The 17241-nt window shown below is 44.0% G+C and overlaps 1 protein-coding gene across 1 annotated transcript in view; it reads right to left on the bottom strand.

Annotated features, from left to right (window-relative positions):
* Positions 1 to 212: 212 nt before the first annotated feature.
* Positions 213 to 17241, bottom strand: part of LOC144766887 (3-oxoacyl-[acyl-carrier-protein] reductase FabG-like) — a 164669-nt gene continuing 147640 nt past the window's right edge. The window contains exons 6-8 of the mRNA XM_078650593.1: positions 10143 to 10179; positions 9978 to 10041; positions 213 to 841 (exon numbers count right to left, since the gene is read on the bottom strand). Coding sequence (XP_078506719.1) covers positions 683 to 841; positions 9978 to 10041; positions 10143 to 10179 — 260 coding nt within the window. The 3' untranslated portion in view covers positions 213 to 682. The remainder of the gene's footprint in view (positions 842 to 9977; positions 10042 to 10142; positions 10180 to 17241) is intronic.

Raw genomic sequence — 17241 nt, 5'->3', positions numbered from 1 at the left:
GAAAAAAAACATCTTGTCAAATATTGCTATTCTATCTCTGCAAAACTTTTGACAGAGAAAACTAAACTTGAAAATAAAAAGAAGCTGTAAATAGAGACGAAAGAGTAGAAACAGATGCAGACTGATGGTTTGCTCTACACTGTATATGCAGTCATAAAAAAGCTGCTTCGCAATACCACTCCCATTATTATGCACAGACAGCAATAAATGGCTTAAAAATAATTTTTTATTTATCTGCAAGTGAAGCATATCTATGGAAAACATTGTACACAGTAACAGCGGTATATATGACCTTCAGATCTATTAGTTCATAGGGTGCAGAATGGTTACACAGATCAGTAGTGGAGGAAATTGGGGATAAATCAGACCCTGCCGCAGAAATATCAACATTACACACTTTCAATTTCATGTGTCCAGAACCACAATGTTTGCTCAAGTCTCCAGGTTCCAAAGCAAGAAACCTAGACACTAGGACCATCCACCTCTCTTTTACAGAGTAGAGATCCAGTCTCCACCACAACCACTGACAGAATCTGGAATAATTACAGATAACCCAAAGCAAAAAAATCCCCTATCGTTCATTGTGTCCAAAATATTTTCAAGTATTTTATCTACATTTGATGTTTTATTACTTTCTGACTTTTGCACATAAACACAACTGGTATGTAGCTTTCAACACTCATCACCGTGGACACATGGCATGTCGCCCACCATCCACTGGTAAAGTGACACCGGTTATATTTGATGCAGCATCCGATGCAAGGAATGCGATGGCTTGGGCAACTTCCTCAACTGTTCCAGGTCTTCCAAGAGCATGGGTCTCCTTGGTCCTTTCCAAAAACTGAAAGGTAAAAAAACACAGTGAAGTGAGGGAAAAAAATGACAATTTTAGGCATTAGCAAATCAGAAGCTACAAGTAGGATAACTGAGTGATTGAGAGAATAATGAAAAAGTCACAGGGAATTCCAAAGAGTGGAATCGCAGGAGGATTATGCCACATTTCGAACACAGCCAATAACTAGCACAGCCTCAATCAAAACTGGTGAAAGAGGACAACCGCAGGGATACGGCATGACCATAGATGGGATGATAGTGAGAAAGGAATGCAGGGACAAATAAGAAAGTAAACAGGAGGATATACTTGACTTAGTGTCCCCACCCTGCATGGCGATGGCTTATGAAGTATGAACAGCACTCAACGTAGTCCTGACTGTGGCAGCCAGTGAATACGGAGGCCAATGAATATGAGTCTGCTTAGGATCTCAGGGTGTCATAAGAATGGCCATGTGCTATTATGCTGATGTTCATTTTTTTGTTTAACAAGAAAGTAAACAATAATGAAAGAGCATAAAGGCATTACAATCTGCCATATGCAACTAGTTGCTACAAAACTTCATGAAAGCAAATGACTGTTTTTAGGTCACACCTACACAGGGCATGCACTGTGTAGCAAGAAGAAAAATGCTACTTACCAGTATGCATCTGTTCTTGGCATGTAGAACTGCAGAGTTGCACACTGTGCATAGATTGCCACCTAGTGTTGGGCCCGGATGTTTGCAGTTTGTTGTTGTCCTGAAAAGTTCTTTGGAAGTCACGAGATAGGTGACTCCTCCTTTGGACCACATTGCGCATGGGCATCGGCTCCATCCCCAGATTGTTTTTCGCCATTAGGAAAATTATGGAGCTTTGCAAGAAAAAGGAAGGATTCCCATGTAATTTGTATCTAATTAAGATAATAATGGAACAGACAAGGGTAGCCGGGGAGGCGGGTGGGCGTGTGCAACTCTGCAGCTCAACATGCCAAGAACAGATGCAAACTGGTAAGTAGTATTTTCCGTTCGAGGCATATGAGCTGCAGATTGCACACTGTGCATAGATTGTATAGCAGTACCCACTCTTAGCGGCGACCACCCCTATCTGTTGCAGTAGTTTGGAATAATGTTTTGAGAACAGCCTGGCCCACATTAGCTTGTTGTTTGGTTTGCACATCTACACAATAGTGTTTTGTGACTGTGTGCGGTGTAGACCATGTAGCTGCTCTGCAGATGTCATCTAGGGGAATGATCCCTAAAAATGCCAAGGAAGCCCCTATTTTTCTTGTAGAGTGGGCTTTAGGAGGAACAGATAACGTATGTTTAGCTTTGTGGTAACAAATCTGTATGCATTTGACAATCCATCTAGCTATCCCAGATTTTGAAATGGGATTACCTTTGTGTGGTGGTGAGAGACACAAAAAGTTGTTTTGTCTTACAAAAGGATTGTGTCCTCTCTATGCAGTATAGCAATGCTCTTTTGACATCTAATGTGTGAAGAGCTCTTTCTGGTAGTGTCTGTGGTTGCGAGAAGAAAACGGGCAGTTCCACAGATTGATTGAGATGGAAGGGAGAAATGACTCAAGAATTTTGGATTAGTACGCAGAACTACCTTATGGTGATGCATTTGCAAGAAGGGTTCTTGAATGGTTAGTGCTTGTAGTTCACTAACTCTCCGCAGAGAAGGAATAGCCACTAGGAACGCAACCTTCCACGTTAAAAATTGTAGTTCACATTTGTGTAAGGGTTCGAAGGGAGGTCCCATTAACCGTGTGAGAACAACGTTTAAATTCCATACAGGTGAAGGTGGTACTCTGGGAGGAATTATTCTTTTAAGGCCTTCCATAAAGGCTTTAATGGCAGGCACTCTGAATAGAGATAGATGTTGTCTGTTTTGCAGATATGCTGCTATTGCAGCAGATGTAGTCTAATAGACGTATAGGCTAAGTTACATCTTTGGAGATGCAGTAAGTATCCTATGATGTGTTGAATAGACACATCTAAAGAATTAATATTGTTGTTGTGACAATATATTACAAATCGTTTCCACGTGGGTGCATAACATGCCCTAGTGGTTGGACGTCTAGCTTCTTTTATGACATTCATGCAGTCTGGAGGAAGGTCCAGATATTCAAATTCTAGGATTTCAGGAGCCAGATCGCAAGGTTGAGCTGAGCTGGGTCCGGGTGTCTGATCTCTCCACGGTTCTGTGTTAAGAGGTGTGGAGACAGGTGCAGTTTTTGGTGTCGTACTACAGACAGTTGTAGCAGTGTGGTGTACCACGGCTGTCTGGCCCACGTTGGAGCAACTAGGATGTGGGTCAGAGAATGCTGCTGTAGTTTGCTTACTACTAGTGGCATGAGTGGTAGAGGTGGAAAAGCGTACGCAAATCTGTTTGACCAGTTCATCCAGATCGCATTGCCTTTGGACAGTGGGTGTGGATATCTGGCGGCGAAGCTTGGGCATTTGACGTTTTCGTGGGTGGCAAATAGGTCTATCTGGGGTTGTCCCCACATCTGAAAGAATGGCTGAAGAACTTGCATATGAAGTTCCCACTCGTAGGTCTGTTGTGTTTGACGACTTAACAGATCCGCTATGGTATTTTGTACTCCTGGAACATGCTGGCTGGAAGGATTATGTTTTTATGTTTTGAGGTATAGCCCACCGCCATATGTCCTGTGCTAGTTGAGAGAGCTGTATGGAGTGTGTGCCTCCTTGCTTCTGTATGTAATACAAGGCTGTCATGTTGTCTGTGCGGACTAACACAGGTTTGTTTGATACTCGCTTTTGGAAAGCTTTTAGTGCTAGGAATATTGCTAGTAACTCCAGATGACTGATGTGGAGTAACTTTTGTTGCGATGTCCACCTGCCTTGCATGGTGTGTTGCAGTAGGTGGGCTCCCCAGCTGGAGAGCGATGCATCCACAGCTAAGATTATCTGAGGAACTGGCTCTAGGAACGGTTGTCCCTTGGAAAGGTTTTTGGTGTTGCACCACTGCAGAGAGCGATGAGTCTGACCGTCTACCAACACTAGGTCTGTCAATTGGCCTTGAGCCTGGTTCCATTGACGTGATAAGCATTCTTGTAGCGGATGCAATTGAAGTCTTGCATGGGGCACTATGAAAATGCAAGAGGCCATCATCCCTAGGAGTTGCATGAACACTCGTGCTGGAAGGGAGTGTTGTAGCTGAAACTTTTTTAGAAGAGTTTGCATGCTGGCTATCCTTGCTGGAGTGCGATAAGCTAGCGCTGTTGAGGTGTTTATTGTGGCACAGAGGTACTGTTGTACTTTGGATGGTTGCAGATGAGACTTGGCGTAGTTTATTGTGAACCCCAAGTTGTGGAGCAGTTGTATCGTGGCATGAGTGTGTTGCATGCAATGGTTGTATGAGCTGGCTTTTAGAGCCAGTCATCGAGGTACGGGAAGACATGGATGTGCTGTCTTCGTAAATGCGCTGCCACTAATGCTAAGCACTTGGTGAATACTCTTGGTGCTGTTGTGACTCCGAATGGGAATACTTTAAATTGATAGTGTTGCCCGTCTATTACAAATCTGAGATACTTCCTGTGAGCCTTGTGAATGGGAATGTGGAAGTATGCGTCCTTGAGATCTAAAGTAGCAAGGAAGTCATTTTGTGACAGGAGAGGAAGGACTTGTTGGAGTGTGACCATGTGAAAATGGTCTGACTGTATGTATATGTTTAGCGGGCTGAGGTCTAGAATAGGCCTTAGAGAGCTGTCCTTTTTGGAATTAGAAAATATAGAGAGTAAACCCCCCTGTTTTGTTGGTGCAGAGGAACTGGTTCTATTGCACTTTTTTGTAGCAGAGATTCTACTTCTTGCTTTAACAGCGATAGATGTTCTTGTGACATTAGACGCTGTTTGGGTGGTATGTTTGCGGGGGGTAGATGTTAGTTCTAGACAGTAACCTGACTGAATAATTTGTCGCACCCACCTGTCTGATGTGATGTTGGTCCAGGCAGGAGGAATTGTTGCAGTCTTCCCCCCACAGGAGTGGAATGTTGGGGGGGAGGAAAGTCATTGGTTAGGGGTAGAGGCAGAGCGGGAGTTGTTGGTTTTGCCTCTGTCTTTGTTGTTGTTACCCCTGTAACCCCCTCTCTGGTAACCCTTAGTGAATGTGGATTGGCTAGGGGTTTTGTAAGAAGTGGAGGGACTTTCTGAGGAGTAGCCTCTAATGTTGCCTCTGTATGATGAGCGATGAAAAGAACGTCTGGGAGCTTGCTGCTGCAAGGCTACCATAGATTTTGCTGTATCAGTGTCTTTTTTCATCTTTTCTAAAGACACATCACCATTTGGGTCAAATAAATGTGTCTCATCAAATAGCTGATTAAGGATGGAGTTTTGTACTTCAGGTTTAAAACCTGAAATACGTAGCCAAGCATGTCTTCGTAGAAGGGTACTGGTATTGATTGCCCTTGAGGCGGTATCTGCAGCATCTAGGGCACAACAAATGGAAGTATTAGTAATATTTTTACCTTCCTGTATAAGTTCTTTGGCCCTATTTTTGTATTTGTCTGGTAGATGCTGCATTATGGACTCTAGTTCATCATAATGTGCCCTGTCATATCTGGCCAACAACGCTTGGGTGCTGGCAATGCGCCAGATGTTAGCTGCTTGTGACGCTGTTCTTTTACCGGAGGCGTCAAGTAGCTAAGATTCTTTGTCTGGTGGTAAAGTCTCACCTGACGTCTGAGAATTAGCACGTTAACGTGCATTAGACACTAATAAGGAGTATGGTGCTGGACCTTTAATATAGACTGGATCTGTAGGGGCAGCTTTACATTTTTGCTCAATGCGAGGATTGAGGACCCTAGCCATGACAGGATCCTTAAAAACCTCTGTTGCATGCTTGATGACACCCTTAAGCATTGGCAAAATGGCAGTAGACCTTTGGGTGTTATCAAAAGTGTCTAGTAGGAAATCTTCCTCCACTGCATCAGTGTGTAAGTCCACCGCATGATATTGGGCAGCTCTTTGGACTAGTAAGTTAAAACCTATAGTGCCCTCTGGTGGGGAAGGACTAGAAGGGTATATATCGTCTTGTGGGACATAAAGTACATCAGGGGTGTTGTAATCATCCCGTGGATTAGGTGACTGAGGGGGGGCCATTGGTCCCTGCTGTGTTATGTGCACCCCCACCTGTGTCATCAGACTCTGTGTCTACATCATCGTCTGGATTAGGGGATGGTGTAGGTGAATGGTGAGGTAGAGGAGGTGTAGGAGGAGGAACAGTATGGAAGGTGGTGGAGAAGGGACCCTTAATGGAGAGGTTGCAATGTCTCTCTTCTTTGGAGGAAGAGGAGGAGCTGGTGCCTCAAGTGGTCTCTTCTTGGAGGTGAGAGTCAATTGACCAGTCTTAGGATCGTTTACAAGAGTTTTTTGGTTAGGATCAGGTGCGAAAAGTTCCTCTGAATAAGGCAGATCCTTCGGTGTCGAGATTTTCGGCTCCTTAGGTTTTGTCAGCACCGAGTCGGTAGCTGGTTTCGAATCTTTTGGTTTAGAAGTGTGCCCTTTTGAAATGTCCTTTACCGGAACCTGTTTCTTCGGTTCCGGGTGTTTTTTCGGTTCCGAAGCGTGTTCTTGAGCTTTAGGCGGTTTTTTACTCTGCTCCGAGTGCGGTTTCCGCATCGATGAGCCGCTGCCAGTCTTCGGCGCTGTGTGCTTAGGTGTCGGAGCAATGGTCGCCGTGGTTGAGGAAGATGGCTCTTTCTTCGGTGTCGGTATAGGATCGGCAACGGGGATAGGCTGGCTCGAGCCCGAGCCGCCTGAAGGCTTAGTGGGCTTCTTTGCCAGGCCCGAAGGCGGGGAGTGGGAAGCTGTCTCTCGGTGTGCACCCGGGCCCGAAGGTGAGGGTGTGCCCGAAGTCTTTTTTGAGGGTGTCGAGGAAGGGTTGGGGTCGACGATATTACTTACGACCCGTTGAGCTGGAGTGACTTCCTCGACGCCGGAGTCTTCGGCATCTGAGGAGCTGGTACTTTCTTCGGCGTGCTGGTATTCTGGCACGTCGACGCCCTCTTCGAATATGTCGTCGGGGATCGAAGCTGACGAGCAAGCCATGGTTCTTCGAGCTCGTCGGTCCCAGGTCGTCTTCTTGGAGCCGAATGAGGCACAAGCGGAACAGTGTTTGGCCTCGTGCTCCGGTGAGAGGCAAAGGTTGCACACTTCATGTAGGTCGGTGTGGGGAAACTTAGACCCACATCGAGGACACTTTTTGAATGGCGTCCTTTCCATGAGCCATAAAGTAAGGCCTAGGTAGGCCCGAAGGCCTTCATCGACGACCGGAATCGAAGACTTTGAAGTGGTGAAGAATCGTGTTGATGTGGAGCGCGATTGAAATAATACCGTCGAACTGGGTGAGGATTGCGCGCCGAAGGAAATTCGGTTCCAAACCGGAGCGCAGGAAACACATCCGAGCCCCATGGCGGGAAAAAACAATCTGGGGATGGAACCGATGCCCATGCGCAATGTGGTCCAAAGGAGGAGTCCCCTATCTCGTGACTTCCAAAGAACTTTTCAGGACAACAACAAACTGCAAACATCCGGGCCCTAGGTGGCGATCTATGCACAGTGTGCAATCTGCAGCTCATATGCCTCGAACATATTGTTTACTATTCAGTGGGCTTACAACCCACCCAGAGCATACCACTGGTTATTTTTGTTTTCACTCTCATTTTCAATCTTTTGACTGCTTAGCTCCTGCAGGCTTCTTTTCCTTTCAAGTGTTAGCTACTTTCTGATGCACGGACCAAGTACTTGTGTTCTTCCTCGTCTTTTGCAATGCCCTATTTTTTTATACATGGTTCTGTATTATTGCTGACATGCAATGTGTTTTTCTACTGACACTTTAGTTACTTACACCCACAACTGTACTACTCTAAGACACTCTACTCCGCTTTATGCCACATCACTCAACTCCCCGCCTCTGCACACAATCCCACGCTGCTCTTTGCCACTCCACACCACTTTACTTTAAGCCACTGCACTCTATACTAATCTAATCTATGGCACACTACTCAATTACACTCCAGTCTATGCAACACCACTCCACACAATGCCACTCTAAGCCCTTCTACAATATGCCAATTCACTCAATTTCCAATTTCATTCCTGTCTATAGCACTCGACTCCACACAATGCACTCTACGGCACTCTAAGCCATTCCAGTGTTCGCCACTTTGCTCTATGCCATTCCATTTCACTCAACACCACTCCAACCTACACAACTCCTAGGCTACTCTACACCACTCCACTCTACACCACTCTACTCCACACCACTCTAAGCCTCATCACCAACCTTTAGCCATGCTGACCAGCAACCATGCAGCTGTACAACATGGCTAAAAGACATTGCAGAGCCAATACCTCTCACATAGTTGAGACCTATTGGGTTTGCCAATTTTTGTTTTTATTTCCCATGAATCCCCAAAAGACATTCATAAACAACTTTAAACATCTGTAAAACTATACATGCCAGGAGCACCTTCACCTGCTTACCTTCAGTACATCTTCAGCAGTAAAATTCACAAGGAATTAAAAATGAAGCAACAAACATATTGCTTAGGTTTAGCATACACAGTGCTCCCATCATGATGCTATAAAGATACAGTTGCCAGGCATGACAGGCGGCAGTAATAGGTAGCCAAAAAGTGAGAATAAATCTCATGAGGAAAGAGCAGTATGTCCCAGCTATTCATGGAGACCCTTTGGTCAACAGATAAAATAACATTAGCAGCTTAGAACATCAAGGGCCAGATGTAGGTGGCCAAATAGCGAGCGCTAACGTTGAAATTAGCAGAATTTCATCGTTTGTGATCGGTATTTGGCTACGAGCAATGTAGGTGAGTTTAAACCTACTAGCAAAATAAGGAATCGCAAAATTGTGATTCCTTATTTAGCTCTTGCATTTAAGGAATAGGTAATTGCGATTCCTTACATGCAATGTAAGTAGCACAAAAGAAAGTGCACTTTAGCCTTAAGGAATCGCTCATTACCACCAAGTTCAAGCTGGTGGTAATTATCGATTTTCTTTAAAAAAACACTTTTTTTTAAAGTGCCATGTGGCACACATTCATGCCCTTAGGGCATGTATATGCGCCACATGTGCACACATGCACATTTCAGGGGTGCAACAGGGTGTCCTTTTGCACCTGGCACCCTTGAAATAGCTCCCGCTATTTGTGATTCTTTAATAGCGAATCGCAAATAGTAAATATCTTCCCATTCATTCCTATGGGCCTCCTAGCCCATAGGAATGAATGGGTAGGTATTCCTTATTAGCGAATCTCAATTTGCGATTAGTTATTAAGGAATATTAAGAAATCGCTAATATTTTAGCGATTTCTACCTACATTCAATTTTGCGAGTCCTTAATAGCAAATCAGTAAAATTCGCTATTAAGGATTCGCAAATTTGATTTTACCTACATCTGGCCCCAAATGTTTTACGATGGTCTCCCAGTTGCTTGAAGGAAGACTAGGCTGCTCAATAGCAGGTGATCAAACCTCCTAATAAAACAAGCCCACGTTTACCAAGTGTGCAGAGACAATGTTTGCGTGTTTCCAGGCGCTCATAATAATCTATGGCCCACATGCATCAAAGGAAAAAACGGTCGCAAACGGGCAGATTCTCATAATCTTCCCCTTTGTGACCGGTATTTTTGCATTTGGGATGCATCATCCTAAATGCAAACATCGCAATTCAAGAAATCACAAAATTGCGGTTACTTAAATTGCAATTGCATTTAAGGAATCGCAAATTGAGATTCCTTTAATGCAATGCATTTGAGAATCGCAAATTGAAAATGCTTTCCCATTCATTCCTATGGGCCTCGAAGCCCATAGGAATGAATGGGGAGGTATTCCTTAATTGCGACTTGCAATTTACGAGTCGCAATTAAGGAATGTTTAGAAATCGCTATTTTTTTTGCGATTTCTACATGTATAGGCTTTTGCGATTCCTTGATTGTGATTCCTTAATAATACCAATTAAGGAATCGCAGAAGCCTACCTTGATGCATGTGCCCCTAAAATCCTAAACTCAATAAAAAAATAATCAGTAAATATAAGCAATTATCCATTATGCAATGCCTCAAACACTAAAGACTCAGCTCTCCGCCAGCCATTGCTGTATTATGTCAGGTTCTCACCTTGGTGTACTGTTCTTCAGTTAAGCCTGCACGCCTGTGTACATCTGTAACGATCACTCCGGGGCTGGCAGAGCATTAACAGGAAAGAAGACAAGTTGTAAATGTTCTGAGTGCAATGCTCCATATATATACTTCTTCAGTAGGTTTAATCAAAGACGTGCTTACCACACAGCGTTCACACGGACTTGCTTGGAGGCTAGTTCTGCAAAGTGAGGAAAGAAGCTGGTCAGAATCCATCAACAGTGAAATGAAGGAACAGACTTCATCTCACAAGAGCAACATTACCAGAGTCTCTAACTTTATGAGGTACTTCAACTATTCCCATATTGAGAGACCTTAGGTAAAATGTACTTATTTATTCATCTAATGTAATCGTAAAGCACATCACACAGCTGGAAACTGCATCAGAGCGCTAAGAGTGGGAGGACAAGGAGATGGCAGTGACACTAATGGTATTCGAGTATTACACGTGGATACTCCTAGGGACCACTGCAGGATCAAGACAAGTGGCCTCTGGCCTTGAGATGATTAGTAGGGTCTGCCTTGAGATGATTAGTAGGGTCTGACCTTGAGATGATTAGTAGGATCTGGCCTAGAGATGATTAATAGGGTCTGACCTAGAGACGATTAGTAGGGTCTGGCCTAGAGAGGATTAGTAGGGTCTGGCCTAGAGAGGATTAGTTGGGTCTGGCCTAGAGATGATTAGTAGGGTCTGGCCTAGAGACGATTAGTAGGATCTGGCCTAGAGATGATTAGCAGGGTCTGGCCTTCAGATGATTAGCAGGGTCTGGCCTTCAGATGATTAGCAGGGCCTGGCCTTCAGATGATTAGCAGGGCCTGGCATTTGGCATATTCTCTCCCTAATGCTGAGTTTTGAAGTACTGCGAGATGAGATTTTAGACAAAACATCCTTCATTGGAAAACGATTGAGAGCAGGTGAATAATAGATTCACTGCAGAAAACACTGTTTAACATGAAAATGTGCAGGTTCGTCCCCAGCGGGACACAGTTAACTTCATCCAGTTCATACTGTTCACAGTTAGCTCAATAACACTTAGGACACACTGCTCTGGGACTGTGCTTTCACTCAATAACCGTATGTTGTACTTCGCTTGTACCAGTCGGACTAAGGCACCAGATTAAACTGACGTCTGTAACAAGAGCATGGGACTGAAGCATTGTGTCCTTGGTGGAATGAGGTCAGTCAGTAACCCTATATCGTTGAGTTGTATAAAAATACGTCATTTAGTAACAATTAAAGCATCGTTTTGTTATTTCAAGACCTGGATACTCTACTGTAGTGAAACCATAATAAAAACAGATTAGCAAACGAGGTACCCAACGCCGACTCAAGCATTTGTCACATTTGTAATTCATTTTCGGGTGCCAGTTTGGGATATTCCAATCAGATCTGGCAAAAACATGAATGGTAGGGCCTGGAGAAAGAAAGACCTCCATTATACCTTCATCGTGCTCCTCTGCTAGGAACATAACGTGTGTATATGTAAAATGGTCGAGCCAGATTAATTGTGTTGCTTTCTAAAATACACTCAGATTTGCTACAGCCCCATTAGTACTACCACACATAGACATATACTCAGGTTATGTGATCGAAGGTGAGAAATCACAATTTACTACATACAAGAGATAGTCAGTGGATGTGTCACAGCACCTGAGTATGAGAGCTGACACCGAAGAATAGGCCTCTCTCTTGGAGGCCTGTCTCTGATAACAGAGAAGGTAGCCCAGGCTCCAAGATTTCATCTATGGTAGATATCCAGCCATATGAAATAGGTACAGGGCTGACTTTAAGAAGAGAATCTCCTATAGGCTGTAAAGTTTAATTCAGACTCACAGGTAATAATAACTGGATGAAAATATAAGTTATACCAAAAGGTGCTTAAGTTTCGTTAAAACAGACTGCGGAGGAGAAATTCTGCATATTAATTAGAACTACTACTTGTTTTAGAAAATGTGGATATGGTACAACTCTTTACTCAAGATAAATAATAGGCCTTTTTTTGTGGGCACCTGGAAGGACAAAGGTTTAATGTGGGTTTCTCAACTTTTTTTATAACGGCTCCCCTGTCTCTTTTCCTTAATTTTGCTTTATTTATCACTGCCCTAAATCTTTTTACAATCGTCTTTTTATCATTGATGAATGTGGTTCTTGATGTTTATTTTTCCTTACAGAACCCTTTGAAGAAGGTCCCATTCTCTTCTGGCATTACTGAATTTCTGAAAAAAAGGCCCTAGGGCTTTCGGCTATTTATAAATACTTCTCTCTTCCTGACCCCTCCAGAACCAAATCCAAGTCCAAGCTTCAATGGGAGAGAGATCTGGGAGTTTTTTGGACTGTATCCTTTTGGAATAAGATATGGGCACGCATATATAAAATTTCACTGTCTGCTGGTATTGCACAATCTCTATTTTTTGTTTACCATCACCTATATTTTACACCCCTGCAGTGCTCCAAATTCGACTCTGATACCCCTACTAAATGTTGGTCTTGCGATTTTCTTGATGCAAATTTAATGCATATTTTATTCAATTCTCCCAATACCCGTAATTTCTGCTACAGAATTTGGGATCAGATAAAGAGGATTTTTAATTTTGATTGCCCTTTCAATAGTATTTATCTATTTTTGGGAACACTATCCAATTCGCCCATTCTAACCTTTCACAGAAATAAATTATTTGATATTTTGTTAGCGATTACTTTTCACCAGATTGGTTTAAACTGGAAAGCATCAGATAAGTTATCCTATAAAGTATGGTGGAATTCAGTGGGTACACATCATAAGTTAGACACTATGTATGTTATACAATGTACATTTCCTCATAATGCACAATTGTTATGGTTACCTCTTAGTTCATATCTCAACCAAGTTGATAGTGATGCATCTAGTATGGTATCTGTTTCTTCTGAAAATCTTAGGCCTCCATGAATTTTCTCTCTCTGTCCTCCTTTTATATTAGATTTCATTGTATATATGTTTATAGATATAGTGTTTACTATATAAGGCTTTTTTTTTTCTTCAGAGGCAAATTATTGTCACTTTTACCTATATTTATAATTCATCATGAGTTTTCTCCTTCACCCTTCCTTCCGCCTCCTCCCTCCCTCTTCATTGACCAGATCAGTATCATCATCACACCACACTGATAGGGAAGCTAACCTGGAAGATGTTATTTACCGATAGTAGGTCACATCTTAAGTGTTTAAGTATTGGGGTGATTAACAGTATGTGAAGATTATGTTACACGTTTAAATAACATATTGATTATGTGATAACAACAATAGTGCATTTAAGGCTATTGTGCAGAATAAAACACCATTTTAGTTAGGTACTATGACAAAGCCACATAGATTATGAAATGGGCCTTATTCACTATTAACATCCGTAAAGACACCTGCTAGAAGTCAGTGGTAAGGTAGTAATGATTCACCAGGTAAAACAACTGCAGTGACCTCAAGAAAGTTGTGGGCACTGCTGCTGTTTTGCTTTTTTAAACTGTGGTGACATCTCGTAAAAGTTAATTGTAATTTGGGCATAATTTCTATTTGATGTTAGTAACAACAGTCTTTTTATATACATTAACTTTCTAAAAACATACATTATGTTTTAGGCTTCATGTTTTAATGTATGGAACATCTCTGACGATAATGTCATAATTTTATTCATGGAAATATTTACTCAATGCATGCAAAAATCGTTGACAGATATACGCCAAATGTAGACAATGAGGTAGCATTTAGTTCAACTCAGATTCTTTTAACAATCCGTTCAGTGATTACTGTAAAATATTAAGAAACACAATTTAAAACATGTCTACGTGGTTTGATTTGATAAAAAGTTTTTGAATCTTGACCTAAAATCTGAATTGATGAGACGCTTAAGCCCCATCAACCATTTTGTACTTCATGAACTAGTTTTCACTCGTTTACAAACCTCATTCAGAAAAATAACTGTTAAGGTCATGTACAGGCAAGAGGTGCACATCCCAAAACCACAGGAGCCAGGCCACCCCGCAGAAGGCAAATATGCAAAGGAAAGATCCTTCATTGGTTCTCCTCCTATCTATCAAACAAACACCAGTTTGTTCACATGGGCATCTCTGGGTTCCAGAAGATCCCAATCACCTGCGAAGTTCCGGGCACATCCGGACCCATTAATCTTCAACCTCTACTTCACATAGGACGCTATTAATCGATAACAGCAATCACAATTCACAAATATGCCAACCAAGTTCAACTTTTCTTGAAAGTCTCTCGTTTGGCAGACAACCAACTCCTTGGATACTGTCTGCCCACATCCGGAGGTTAATATCCACTGAAACGTTATTCTTGTTATTTGTAAAGAACCTGGTTAAATGGCATGAACCATGACAGGGTTGAACCCCAACTTTCACCCAATGCCAAGACACTTGAATTCACCCTGGACACCAACCTCACTTTTAAGGACATATTGCCAAGAAAACAAAGTGCGTTTGGTTCCAGGCCTCTCCCCTAAGGAAAGTGAAACCATTCCTCCCAGAAAGCAACTTTAAAACTACTGTTCAATCCCTCGTACTTTCGCATCTGCACAATGGAGACGCCTTGCACTATGCCCTCCCAAACACATCACTGGTTCCCCTGCACACCACACCATGTCTCATTCATGGTCTGAAGAAATATTATCATACCACTCCCATCCTCATGGAGCTTCACTGGCGCTCCTTGCCAGACCACCCAATCTTCAAAGCTAGCTCATCATTTACAAAGCCATCATGACCAACACCTCTGCCTATTTGGCATTCGGCACAGTCAGAACGCCATCAGACTGGAGGCAAAGAGGTACAAAAAAACAAGAAAAAGACAAAGCAATAGGCATTTTTCACCCATATACCAAGGATCTGGAGCAATCTACTTGCATCCATCAAGACTGGCCCAACCCTGCTCCTATTTAGGAATGAGCTGCAGACATGCCTGTTTTAAAAAGCACTGCATCACAATGCTGTACCAATGCACCTCTGTAAGCACACCCTGACCCCCAGGCCACAGTTGAGGGACACGTCAAAGGGCTCAACTTACTCAAGCAATTTTTTTAATGAAAAACTCGCAGGATTCCTGAGTCAGATTTCTGATTTGTCAATCCCTATCACCTAAAATGGCAGCCATTACCGGAGGCGCTACAAAGCAGACTGTGCCCGTGAGCCATGGGGGACCAGCAGCACACCTGTTACCAGCCGTGAGGGGGAACGGCAGTGAAGTCGGGCAGAGAGGGAGCGCCGTGAGATTCCCTCACAACTACCAGCCCCAGCAGCCTCGGGGCGGCGCGCCTGTGACGCGTGTTCAGAGCGCCCGGAGGCGCTACAAAGCAGACTGTGCCCGTGAGCCCAGGGGGACCAGCAACACACCTGTTACCAGCCGTGAGGGGGAACGGCAGTGAAGTCGGGCAGAGAGGGAGCGCCGTGAGATTCCCTCACAACTACCAGCCCCAGCAGCCTCGGGGCGGCGCGCCTGTGACGCGTGTTCAGAGCGCCCGGAGGCGCTACAAAGCAGACTGTGCCCGTGAGCCCAGGGGGACCAGCAACACACCTGTTACCAGCCGTGAGGGGGAACGGCAGTGAAGTCGGGCAGAGAGGGAGCGCCGTGAGATTCCCTCACAACTACCAGCCCCAGCAGCCTCGGGGCGGCGCGCCTGTGACGCGTGTTCAGAGCGCCCGGAGGCGCTATAAAGCAGACTGTGCCCTCTCGCCCCGCGAGTCACGCGCGGGAGCGACCGGGTGAAGCCTGGGTCAAGGGCGGGGCCGTCTGTGGCCGTCCGGGGACGACGGAGGACGGGACGGGCCACCCCCCTTGGCTACAACTGTGAGTATATGTAAATTCACATCTAAAGGATTGACTTTGGTTATCAAGTAGCCAGCAGGAGGTTGTGTGGTTGTGTTTTCCCAAACCTCTGTACACCTCCTGCACTACTAACCTGCTACTAACTATGTCTATCCAAACTACCTTAACGGATAACTACCTGCTTAGGTCAGTAGAATTAATAGCGATAGAAGAAAATCCTTAGGACAAGGCAATTTACCTGATTTTCCCCTTGATCTATCATCGGACCCTGCCATTGAGGGCAGCATCGTCACTAATGCGACAGCCGAGACCAATAATACCAGCGGCAATGTTGGAACTATTGCCGTAGAGGTTTTAGATGATTCTACCGCAGTAGAAGACCAACCTGAAATCTCAGACGGTACTCCGCAACAATGCACAAGGGGTACACGATCCATGAGAGCATGTAGGAAACCTGTTACTAAGCGGGGTAATCACTCGACCAGGAAGGAAAAGGACTCTATTCCCAAAGATAATGTTTGTGACAAAGGGACTCTTACTAAGGACAACTGTGTTACTATTAATATTGACCAATTCAATTTATTAGTCGGTTGCATCGATGGTAAACTGAAGTCGGTTGTGGAGCCATTATTTGATAAGATTGATGTACTATCTGCAGAAGTATTGAGATTGGGGTCCCTGTTAGACCAGCATGTGGCTAAGATAGTTAATCCTGATTTACCCAATAGAGTTCTCACATGTAATCAATCTGCTCCTAAGCCAGCTACGGGGAGGTCCTGTAACACGAACACTGCTACCACCGGCCCTGAAGTGGGAAGACAAACCCTGCAGGCACCATCTGTACTGACCGGTCCGAATTCATTACCAGCTTGCAATAAGGGTCGGCCAGCGCAGGTTCCGGTAGTTTCGGTTGCAGCTGCAGGGTTTGTAGGGACAACTGTTGGTAAAAACTCATTACCAACCTCTAATAGAGTTAGGGCAGCGCAGACACCAGGAGTGCCAGCAGCTGTCGCTGGATCTGCAGGGGTTTCTGCTAGTATAAATAATCGTCCAGTAGACCTCCTCCCGGAGTGTGTACCATATGTTGTGGTTCTAACTAATGTTCCCTCTTTTAGCCAGGCTATACCTCTTCAAGAGTCGCAGGACTCTTTAAAAAACAAAACAGTTTCATGGCTAAATCGACACTGTGGATTTCCAGTTAACTATTCAGATCAAATTTTATCTACCAGAAGGGTCAACTGGATCGGCAACTCTAGGAAGACCTGTGGGGGTGACTGTGTGATCGTCAACTTTAAATACCCCCAACATGTTGCGACGGTCTTACTTAGAGCTGCTGCTTTAACACAGCTTGAGACTGATGTAACTGCACGTCCTTTGGGCTATTTTTATAATCTCCTTAATAATTTACCTCCCGCCAATTGTAGAGATGGG

This window comes from Lissotriton helveticus, chromosome 7 (genome assembly GCF_964261635.1).
Source record: "Lissotriton helveticus chromosome 7, aLisHel1.1, whole genome shotgun sequence".
NCBI classification, from domain to species: Eukaryota; Metazoa; Chordata; class Amphibia; order Caudata; family Salamandridae; genus Lissotriton; species Lissotriton helveticus.
This window is presented reverse-complemented; position numbering and strand designations above follow the sequence as displayed.